General features: G+C 38.7%; 1 protein-coding gene across 8 annotated transcripts in view; it reads left to right on the forward strand.

Moving 5' to 3' along the window:
• The window catches only part of LOC113681658 (uncharacterized), a 32,454-nt gene extending 20,452 nt beyond the window's left edge, over positions 1–12,002 (forward strand). For 2 of the 8 annotated variants that reach the window (XM_089183127.1, XM_089183128.1), the window contains exons 2-13: positions 841–919; positions 1,142–1,306; positions 1,478–1,591; positions 6,638–6,751; positions 6,860–7,024; positions 7,710–7,823; positions 7,936–8,049; positions 8,157–8,321; positions 9,077–9,190; positions 10,305–10,471; positions 10,744–10,877; positions 11,842–12,002. In XM_089183127.1, coding sequence (XP_089039253.1) covers positions 859–919; positions 1,142–1,306; positions 1,478–1,591; positions 6,638–6,751; positions 6,860–7,024; positions 7,710–7,823; positions 7,936–8,049; positions 8,157–8,321; positions 9,077–9,190; positions 10,305–10,471; positions 10,744–10,877; positions 11,842–11,848 — 1,434 coding nt within the window. In that variant the 5' untranslated portion in view covers positions 841–858 and the 3' untranslated portion in view covers positions 11,849–12,002. Of the gene's footprint in view, positions 1–840; positions 920–1,141; positions 1,307–1,477; positions 1,592–6,637; positions 6,752–6,859; positions 7,025–7,709; positions 7,824–7,935; positions 8,050–8,156; positions 8,322–9,076; positions 9,191–10,304; positions 10,472–10,743; positions 10,882–11,841 lie in introns of those variants that run through there. The other 6 variants (XM_089183125.1, XM_089183129.1, XM_089183126.1 and 3 more) reach the window with 6 other exon arrangements.
• The last annotated feature ends 204 nt before the right edge of the window (positions 12,003–12,206 follow it).

A 12,206-nucleotide genomic window follows, 5' to 3' on the forward strand; every position in this document is an offset into this window, starting at 1 on the left:
TTTTAAAGCATCTTATGGAAAATGTTCTTCCGTGATAAACAGTATCAATTGAACGCCTTGCAAAAACCTATCGGGAGAATAGAAGATACATTAAAAGTAACGACAACAGTATTGTACAAGTTGTACTTATAGATGGTAAAAGTATTTTAAGTACGCTTTTACTAAAGGCACCAAGAACTCTCGACCTGTCTTTTTTCAGTCTTCTTACATATCTTTTCTATAAAACGACCTTAGTAATACCCACAACAAACTCACTTCAATCTGGTTAACTCTGGTCGTCTCCCTAACTCCGTTCCCTTCCTCGCTCTTTCTCACTCACCGCTTCTCACTCTTCCATTTCTTACTGACTTCTAATTGAACTCTCTTAAATGCTTTTAAAAATGCTTAAATATTCGCTATTGGTAGGCATAAGTGGGCATGCTGGCTAACTGATCTTGGAAGATTAAACGTTTGTTGTCAAAACTCTATAACCCTCATGCTTAAGCGAAACTCTCACAAATAAACAACTCCACACTTGAATGCTTCCCATCAACCAAATCAGTCTTTAACTGAGTTCATATGACACCATGTTTTCTTTCCCATGCGGCTCCTGTTCTGTGCGCTTGAGCTCTGCTGATATTTATTCGTGATTTAAACGGGATACGCTGCTATTCCGGTAATTTGCTGTCTAAAGGCAAACATTATCTGCTGATACATTGTAGCAGGATTGTTCCATCAGACCACAAAATTTGCAAATAGTTTCACTTTACTAACAAAATAACGATGTAATTATCAACTGGGAGTTCAGCTGTTTATGTGAAAATAAAAAAAAAAAGCTGACGCAATTTTATTCCCTTTCAGCGTCTACAACAAGAAAATATGCAGTCATCGCCGACATATATCTTCACAATACTCGTTTTGAGTGTGTATATTGTTTTTGGTAGGTACTAAATGCATGTTTCAAGCTCAAGATTATATGCTCAGAGAGTATGAAATACACTGGCTTGGTTCTGATTCATTCTAATGCATATGCGCTGATGAGTTTGAAGGAGACAGCTGCAGAAAACGCAAGTCAGTGCTTCAACTATCGTAGGATAATCGATTTATGCATTTGTAGATTTTCTTTCGCGGAACGTAACACAGTCTTATGATTCTTGCACAGGGCTTCCTTGTCCACCTGGCAAAAAGACGGACGATCCTCAAGGCCGTTGCTGTGTTTTTCCTTTTGAGTATGGAGGAAAAACTTACCAATCTTGTACCAAGGTAGCGCATCACAGATTGTGGTGTTCATTTGACGAAGTTTACAAAGGACAATGGGCTAACTGCGGTAAGAAATAAATATTAAAAATATGGCAATTTTAAATTCAATAAATAAGTTTTTTGAAACCATTGTTACTTTTTTTGACCGCCTGTAAGATGCAAAATAGCATTCAACGCTAACCCTTCAGAAATAGATCACCGAGGCCGCCTAAAGCAAAGTTTTTGTTCTGAACCCTAGTAAACCCGTGCACAAACAGCCCTTGCCAAAATGGGGGAGTCTGCACAGTAACTGGAGATGACTCTTACAGCTGCAAATGTGCCGACGGATATTATGGACAAACCTGTGATAAAGGTAGAAGCACGATAAATATGGTATTTTGTACATAGAGGCTATTAATTTCTTTTATTATTATTTAAACATATTTATCATTGTTTTCCCCAAAAGCGCCAAGGCATAACGAGGGGGATTACAGTGTTACAAATATAAAATCAATTTATTCAGGCTCACACAGGAACAAACTCATAACCAACACGCACAAGTTGCAATACAACGAGTTAAACTTACTAAGCTAGGAATATATTAATTAAACAATCAAACAATGGCCTCAGAGAAGCGATTAGTGTTAATTATAAAACTTTGTACTTCGCGAAAAAAGGCACAGCTGACGTCGTAATTTACAGACTCATCACCGTACAATAAAAAATTTAGTTTCCTAGCATCACCGCCGGATGACCATGTTTCACCTAGAATATTAGCAGTAGAGGTAAGGAGGACCTCACGTTGAGCGGCATACCTCGGGAAACACAATAAAAAGTGTTTCACCGATTCAGAGTCAAAACTGCACTCGCAAATAAGCGACACACAACTATTAATTTTGAAGAGATATTCTCTTAGTATAGGTAATCACATGATTTCGAGTACAATTTGAAATAAATAAGCAGGAGTAAAATTTTTTAAGACTAACAAAATTGCACGAGCCCGTTGGGCGAGTGCAACTTGTGGCCTTTGAAAAAATTGCACTAGAAAAATTATGTGATTACGTGTTAGTAATACGTATAAAAAAATACGAGAGAGCTTATCATAATTAATTAAGCAGAAGCAAAGCGCGCATCAAGTGTCAAAATAATTTATTTAAACCGTATACGATCAAAACAATAATATACAATGATATCTTCACATCTTTAAGGCGCAAAAAAGTTTAAAGTCCGGCTAAACAGTTCAAGGAATTGTTCGGTCTGTGTCCGAATCACTTTCAGTGAAATGGAATCGTCGTTTCCGAGGTTTAACCACGTAATTTTCGATTTCCTTGGCAATTCCCTTCTTTAAACACCACTTTTTCCAAACCAACAACCAAAAACAAGTGCTTTTAGCAGTGTTTTCATTGTTAGAGCTGTTTTTCAGCTGCGGTGGTGAAAACCTACTCAAAACACCGGCCATTGTTTCGCTCGCAATTTTTCAAATTTTGTTGCGACATCTAAGGCTCGCATTTGATTGGCTATCTGTGAGTTTCTTTCATTATTGACCAATTAGAATGTATGGTTTGTTTAAGAATTTGTTCATGCTTAGCGCGCGTATATCGAGTTAAGGATGCACGCGGGAAGTTTGGAGAGCACGAAAAATGCGTAAGAGTAGCTCGAGGCGAATAAAAGATTTAGTTCATAGCGGCTCAATAGGGCTTATATAGGGCAAGCACGCACGCTATGTTATAATCCTTTTTTTACATTGAAGTAACCCTCTTCTGCACTGAATTACCTGAAAACTGCATTTATCTTAACCAATCAGAACTGAGTAATTTTTTCATGTATATTATTAGACAAGAAAACCCAAGTCTAAGGCGGGTGTGATCAACAGATGCACGCCTTGTAAAAGAACAATCGTATAACCTATTGTAAGTATGCGGAAAGAGAATTGACCGAGTTTTCGCTTTAAAAGTGGGAAGAGACACAAATCTCCATGAAAAAATTGTACAAGTAAAAGAAAACAATCTTTTCACAGATTTTAGAAAAACTTGCCAGCAGAGAAACAGGACGGCAATTCACTTTGACACATACCGACAGATTACTGGACGAGTCATCCTACAACCCGACATCACACAAAGCCACTACTATCAGGTCTCTTACCCGACTAGCGCAATTAGTATGTAATACGACAGACAGCTTATCCGACGAGAACAAGTACCTTCACCGTGTTTTTTCAAAGAACAACTACAACGAAGACTTCATCCAACGTAACACTCACAGACCTACTACTACTACTACTACTACTACCGAAACTAACGACAACGCAACCCCTACGACCACAGCCACTATACCATACATAAAGGGCATATCTGAGAACATCTCACGCATCCTACAACCATTCAATATCCGCGTCGCTCACAAACCTATTACCACACTACGTCAGTTACTGACTAACATCAAAGACAGAGACGAACCGAGGAACAGACAAGGAGCAGTATATAAGATCAATTGCTCCGACTGCCACGCCTCCTACGTCGGCGAGACTGGCAGAAACCTCGCAACTAGACTGACCGCACACAAACGAGCGCCGAAGAAAGGCGATGTCAACAATCTCATTGCTGAAAATCACCGACTTACGAACCACACTATTGACTGGGACTCTGCGCAATGCCTAAACTACAGCACCAACTACTTTCAACGACTGACCCTGAAAAACTGGTTTACTAACTTGGAACAGACTCCCCTCAACAGGTGTCAAACACTACCGGCACCATACAAACGACTCATCCACGACATTAACATTACAAAAGAACCGAACAGAACGACCTAACTTCACTAACGGATCCAAACCGACCAATCACGACTGACCTACGCCACTTGAGTCTTACAGCCAATAACATCACGGCAAAACTGACCAATCAGTGTACACAAACCGGACTAAGTACATTTGACTGACAACAACCTTTCACTTGACTCTGATGATGACTTCCGCTCAGGTTGTCGAAACGTCAGTCACCACTACCGACAACAGTCCTTCTCAGGACTACACTCACCCGGACGATCAAACTACACTATTACATGTTACCCCCGGGTTCAAACCATTTACTGAATTCACTTATATAGGAATAACATTTGCAAGCTTCCGCTCACTGGGGAACTGACCCCAGGGAAGTGAAAAAGACATATTGATAAAACGAGTGAAATAGACATAAAACCATCACTGCACATCTTAATAATCCTGTTGCCAACTCCATCATAACCATATACTTTAGAGGTATCAACGCCCCTAATTCGTTGAAGTACTTGCTCTTCTGTAGCGATGAAGCTAGATAAAAACTGTTGAGTCTGATAGGGCGAGATAACAGGAGAAATGGTGTTGGCGCCTGCAAGCTCAGTCTGAAACACAAAGAAGTCGTTTAAGATACACGCTTTTTCCTTGGGATCAAATATGGGCCGTATGTTTTCGACAATGGTTGGAATAGATGAGGAATTTCCCCGACCACATACTCTCCTAACGACTGACCACCATTTTTTACTGTTAATGTCAGGGTTGCTCAGATCCTTGTTGACTCTTTCATAAAAGGCTTTTTTGGCAAATCGTACAAGTGAGATACTAAGATTACGTTGAGCCCCAGTTCCCACGTTCGGCTAGAAATGGGCGTTTATTGTGAATCGGAGCAGGCGGTCCCGCCTCTTAATTGACAGGCGCACTTTACTATACATCCATGTTTAATTCCTAGCAAGTAGTGTTACCGTTTTCAGTGGAATGTACTTCTCAATAATCAAACGAAAGTAGCCATACAAAGAGATCCAGTCTGATTCCCCATTCATATTTGTAGTGTCAACGTTATTAAAATTCCACACCCGCCTTTTGTAAGATCGACTTCTGTAAGCGAAGATATTCATATTTGAGAAGATAACAGAATGGTCACAACTGGAAGGGGGATTTAAAGTCCCAGAAGTACTAAAACGCCCTGGAAAAGTTGTGGTAACTAAATCCAATATCGTCAAACTGTGACAAGTGACACGAGTTGGCTCCGCTATCAGCTGTGCCAAGTTGTTATTTTCTAAGAAACTGTATAATTTTTTTACCTACATCATTATTCCCTGATGGATTTGTAGAGTCGTAATGAGCATTGAAATCTCCCAATACAACAACCCTATATTGTTTCGGTGGTTGACGAATTTTATCAAGAAACAGCTGAAAATATTCGAAGAAATTAGCAAGGAAAACACTATCGTCATCGTCGGGCGGCCTGTAACAACACCACAGGGAACATCAAGGTGTGATGCGGAATTCAATCCAAAGGAATTCTATGGCGGCAAATTCCAAATTTAACCTACGCTTAGCCACGAGGGTACTAACCGTGAAGAATGCAACTCCACCACCCATTCTGTTGTGCCTGTCAAGTCGGATAATAGGGTTGTACCCTGCAATTTGTAAACAATCACTGCACACGCGATTGTTGAGCCAGGTTTCCGTGACTGCAAAAACATCAAACTCATCATCTCTCACCAGCAAAGAAATCTCTTCAAACTTGTCACCCACGTTCAAACTTCTGGCATTTAAGTGATCGAACTTGAAAAAAGATTCCGGATTTAGTTCAACATCATTAGACAAAACTATTCTAAGAACGATACAGAATGCAATCCATAAAAAAGTCAAGGTAGCGCCCGCGTGGTTCAAAGAATAAACAAACTTTAAACACCGCATCCGAAAACAGTTGAATAGCCCAATAGCCGCTCTATATGCCTCCAAACTAACCTCCATTATCGTATATCAACAGAAAATGGAACCTTACCTCTACCTGCATGCCACAATAAAAGTAAAAACAAACATTAGAGCGAAGATTTCAATAAACAGGGACAAATTGAAAATATATATTAGACTAAATACCACATAGTTAGAGGGCAGCATAAACTTACGAAAGGTACAAACTAGCACTAAGGCAATATGATAAATCTGGTAACATTCTTTGAATCCTGAAGTGAATCCTGTGGTTCGTCGTTACTTACGTTAAGCCTAATTAATTAACTACATGAAATCTTCGACCATCTGACTTCGGTTTTAAAGAATCTTCCCGTCCGAGGTCCAGGAGGCATCAGCATTAACACACTTAACTCGAGCAGTATAAAATAGTTTCTGGTTACTTTTGGTTATGTCTTCATTGATGTAAAAGCCAGAATCCTTAAGATTTTTCCCGTTCTTCATTATTGTGAGTTTATCCTTGTGCCTTTTCAAGCAAACAAAGATTGCTCTATTAGCTCCTTCCTCTTTCTTACCTACCCGGTTAGCTCTGTCAACTGTATCATCGCTGACTTCCAAACCAATTTTTCCCTGCCAAGTTTTACAAATTTAGCCGCACAATTTTCGGCTACTAATTTGCCAACCATAATGGACTACTACTCTGCCAATCATAATGTTTCATTTCCTCAGTGAGCCCCTGTAAATCACATCCATGTAAAAATGGTGGAACATGCACAATGACGAGTCTTGATTCATTCTCCTGCAAATGTACCGATGACTTTGAAGGAGACACCTGCGAAAAGCGTGAGTAACGTTTTGACAGTACATCAGTAATGTTAAACTTATGCTTTTGCCCATGAGTATATTTATTTTGTGACGAACGTAAGACATTTTATTCTGATTCTTCCACAGGGCTCCCTTGCCCACCTGGGAAAAAGACGGACGATCCTCAAGGCCGTTGCTGTGTTTTTCCTTTTGAGTATGGAGGAAAAACTTACCAATCTTGTACCAAGGTAGCTCATCACAGATTGTGGTGTTCATTTGACGAAGTTTACAAAGGACAATGGGCTAACTGCGGTAAGAAATAAATATTACAAATTTGGCAATTTTAAATTCAGTGAAGAAGTTTTTTTGAAACCATTCTCACTTTTATTGACCGCCTGTAAGATACCAAAGAGCATTCAACGCTAACCCTTCACAATATCGACAATCTCCTTTCGCCATTACAGAAGAGTTGTTTTTCCTTAAAATCTCCACATCCACTGATGATAAAAACAGGCGAAGTTTCTGATTATGCTGACATGGAGAGTTAAACGAACACTGGTTCAGAGCTAGCTATCAATTCTCTCTGCTATTTAACAACTTCTCTGCTTGTGTTGCCTCAAAAACATTAATGGAGTGGATATTGGTGACCCTCTTCCCCAAGACCTGTAGAGGGACGTGAAAATGCTAAATATTGTTTTGAGAGCGTTAGGTTGTGATTTGTTCATGTGCCAATTTTTCAAAATAAAATATTCTATTCGAAGTTTTAGTTGATAGTCAACGAAGTGTGTTTGGTTTCCCTCAGCGAACCACAAAATTTTCCCTAGACACAAATCATTACCTTCGATGTGTCAATGGCACTTAAATACCTTTGCAGATTTCATTTCCTGAGATGAAGCCTTTCATGTTTAAGGTAATTTTCTGTGTGGAAAACAAATCCACTTACCTCAACAAATAAATAGCAGAGGTCGCCTAATGAAAAGTTTTGTTATGACCCTAGTAAACCCGTGCACAAACAACCCTTGCCAAAATGGAGGAGTCTGCACAGTAACTGGAGGCGACTCTTACAGCTGTAAATGTGCTGACGGATATTATGGACAAACCTGTGAAAAAGGTACAAGCACGATAAATATGATCGTTTTAGACTTTTTTTGCAGATAGAGGCTATAAATTTGCTAACCATAATGGACTACTACTCTGCCAATCATAATGTTTCATTTCCTCAGTGAGCCCCTGTAAATCACATCCATGTAAAAACGGCGGAACATGCACAGTGACGGGTCTTGATTCATTCTCATGCCAATGCACTGATGACTTTGAAGGAGACACTTGCGAAAAGCGTGAGTAACGTTTTGACAGTACATCATTTATGTTAAGCTAATGCTTTTTTGCATGTGTAGATTAATTTTGTAAAGAACGTGACGCATTTATTCTGATTCTTCCACAGGACTCCCTTGCCCACCTGGGAAAAAGACGGAAGATCCTCAAGGCCGTTGCTGTGTTTTTCCTTTTGAGTATGGAGGAAAAACTTACCAATCTTGTACCAAGGTAGCTCATCACAGATTGTGGTGTTCATTTGACAAAGTTTACAAAGGACAATGGGCTAACTGCGGTAAGAAATAAGCATCCCCAATTTGAATACAAAACAAAACTTATTGTGGGATCATCTGCTAGAATAGCCATTTTTTTCATAAAATGTACTGTTTGTTATTGGAACTAAAAAATGTAGATGCTACTGTTTAGAGGTAGGAAATTTTAGGGAAGTCTTTCAAAAAGTTTTTTAGAGAACATTTCATGAGGTGATACTGAGAAACCCTGAATAAACATTTGGACAAAACACACAATATATATTTTAAAAAATGAACATTCGAACAAATCATGTCTTAACGAGAGACAAAAGTCATATTCTGTCTTACCAATAAGCCATCCTACTAGTGTAGCCCCAGCTGCATCCTCGACGAACGCAGTTGGTATCACGGGCATGATCGTATGGGATACACTTTTCCGGTTAGGGATATGAATTTCATCTTTGGTACCAGAGAGGCTTAAGTGCAACTTTCATTTCACATTTTTTGCTCATGCTTTACTTGATAATGTAATGTCTTCAATGATTTATGGCAAAGCGCAAAAGGTTCCCCTTCCAATGCAGGCTCGGTTTTCTTCCACCAATTCGAGTAAATAATAGTTGTTGTCTATCTTCCTGTCAACGGAAAATGACCCTAAGCAAAAACTCTTTTGCGTTTTGCTACTCTTCCGAATCCTATTTGAGGAGTTTCTTTTATTTAGTCTTTCACAGCTCATTGTGATGCTATGATTTGATGGGTTATTTTGTGATCATGGATTATTGTTGACATTCTTTTGCAACAGTTGATGAATGTGAGTCATCTCCTTGTAAGAATGGAGCCAGTTGTAAGATTACTCAAGATGGTTACAGTTGTCAGCCATGTCCTGCAGGATGGGATGGGAAAAACTGTGATGAAGGTTTGATGCGTCTTTGAATTAACTATCTTTTTGGTCTTGGGAAATCACTTACGGCCAGGAGCTTAGTCCCCTTTTTACCCCTAAAATCTTTTTGTGGGTAATTTGTACTGCCATGTGCACTAAGAGACACTCCATGAGCGAAAGCAACGTTGATATGCGCGTCGGATTTCAACAGTAAATGGTGTAGAGCCATCGGAAGTTACCATTACTTCCAACTTTTTCATCCTTCCAACTAATTGGTGAGACTACGTTCTCATTTTAAATGTCTTAATACTTCAAATCTATACGCTTTCTAGGCGAAGCCAATTAACTTTTATAGTCATTACAATTAACGACGTCTGAGTTATCCATCTCATGGAACAAATAAAGGGTTTCGAATAGGAGCCTAAAGATTCTCCGTGTTTTGTCTCCAAGTGTAAGTCGCTGTCTCATCAAGTCTGAGCGTAAAAATAAAGCACAGAGTGTACATTAACGATTAATACATAAAACATTGCTACCCACACGACACTAAATAACCCTCAAAAAGTAGCTTTCACCAAAGCAAACGGGATGCCGACAAGTACTTCACCTACTTTAACATTAAATACATTTTGCAATCCCTCGGCTGACAAACCTCAGATACATTTTCGCCACAGATCAAATCCTCTTCTGACCATGCATCGTTTCATCCAGTTTGCCTTCAAAGTAAGATTCGGAGTATTTTCACAAGAATCAAGGATTCACCAAGATTAGTTTTTTTTCAGTCCTTTGTGTTTCTGCCGAGACATAAGGTTGAAATTTTGAACAATTTATAGTCAAACATGGACCAAAAAAAGTCAGACTTCTCACTGCACAGATGCTTTCATTCATTTGTTTACTTATTTTTTTTTCCACCAGACTCGAACTCAAGTTTTTCCCCAAGAATTGAGGGTTCACCAAGATTTTTTTTTCAGTCCTTTATGTTCCTAGTGAGACCTTAGGTGGAAATTTTGAACAATGTTTAGTCAAACATATAGACTACAAAAGTCAGACTTATCACTTGACAGATGTTTTAATTCATATGTTTGGGTTTTTTTTCACCAAATTCGAACTCAACATTTTGGCCCAATGACTTCTTCCAATTCTTTTGTTGCAGTCGCGTGGAAATCTGAAGGATGTTTCAAAGAGCACAAGAGGAAAGCGAAAATGGTTCTCGGACGTAAAATCGCTACCATCCCTGGAAAGAAACTAAGCATTCAGGACATATTTGATAAGTGCAAAATTGCAGCGGAAAAGAAAGGTTTCAAGATTTTTGGTATTCGAGTGAGTGAAAAATATTTTTTTAACTTCGCCTAACATTCATAAGACTATTAAATTATTTTCCATGAGCAAATTTGTGAGATATCCGACTCAGTCGAACGAAACACTCGGTTGTATAAACATAACCAAAATTTGCAATACACCCCTTTAGGCTTGGTTTGTATTGATCGCTTTAAAAACGTTGCAAAAGCGATTTTCCTAAGGTAACTCACAAGGTAGACTGTAATCTTGATTCCCAACCATTTTTTTTATCTTCTTCTCTATTTGTTGTACAGAACAGGAACAGGTGTTTCTCAACAAGTGATGGAAAAGTGCAGGAGTTTAAAAAGTATGGAGTATCATCCAAATGCAAGATAGATGACAACGGTCTTGGTGTTGGAATGAAACTCGCCAACTTTGTCTACACCAGGTAACCTGGATAGGGGCTCTTGCTCACATTCTCTTCAATCTTAATTGTCAATGCTAAAAATATAGCAAAGAATAAAAGCCAGAACAACAGAAGTAACAACTATTTATTTTCACTGAAGCATCTGAGCGGGCCGGAATCTTAAATTCTCAGATCTGATTGGCTAATCATGTCCTCGTAGCTGGTCCAGTTTTTTTATGATAAGGACTACGTAATGGAACTTCTTCCGTACCATTTACAGCAAAGCAGAAAAGGCAGACCAGCAGAGAAAAAAATTGGATTAGTTAATCACCAGTCTAGGTCAGTCCTTATAGGAAAAAAGCTGTAAGGGGAGGGGAAAGGGTTTGCACTGTCGCATTTAAATTCTAGAAAATTAGAAGAAAAAAATTAACAAAACACTACAGAAAAAACAATGATCAAGAATATAAGGCAAGTCACAAGTAAGATCAAATTTAAGTAGCGACATTTAAATGACACGGCACAGTAGCTCAATATTAACATAAACGATATTTTTATTACCGTAATGATTCGATTTAGCTCCTGGACGCTTATTTACTTTTGATACCACAAGGGAGGGCGCCCATCGGACACAGGGGGCTTATTAGGGACAGGACGTTATTTCATCTTTTGAGGAACAGCATATTGTTCAAAACAAAGCTTTGACATTTATTTTAAAAAGCATAAAAACAGACTGGTTCCCCCTGGATCCTTCATGAACCTTCCTGGATAGAACGACCAGCGGCAGCCAAGAAATTGTCACAAAATTTTAAAATGAGAGATACATTTAATAGATGAGAGAGCTTATTAGAGAGGGTGCGAGAGGGTGCGCTTATTATAGCGAGAGCGGTAAATCTAATTATTACAGTATTACGATTATTTATCACACAGCCATGAACATAAAACTTCTATTGTTAACATGATAAATCGAGTTTTTATTTTAAATCATCTTTTCTAATCTTTTCCTTAGGCTGTAAAGATAGACTCAATGCAGAAATGCAGCAATGCACAAAATGGATTGGATGGAATTAGAAGTTCTACCTGAGTAAATTAAAAATCTTGTTGGGTTAAGGGTTTTAATTCATTAAAAGGTTAATCTGAACTAAATAAAAAACGCGGCACAAATGGGAAGAGTTTTTGTCATCTTTTATTGAAACTATTGCAGCCTTCTACATTAACTTGTTTTCCTTGAGAGGAATTCTCAGGCCATAAGTTCTTTGGACGCAAAGGGCGAACCTACTTTTTTTCTGTATCTGTTTGTTGCTTATGATTGGGACTTTTGACGTTGTCGTCAAGATTAATGTCGTAGTATAGTTGGTGTTTTCAGGCAATAGA

The sequence above is a fragment of the Pocillopora damicornis genome, chromosome 9, assembly GCF_964200805.1.
Source record: "Pocillopora damicornis chromosome 9, jaPocDami1.2, whole genome shotgun sequence".
Lineage (NCBI taxonomy): Eukaryota > Metazoa > Cnidaria > Anthozoa > Scleractinia > Pocilloporidae > Pocillopora > Pocillopora damicornis.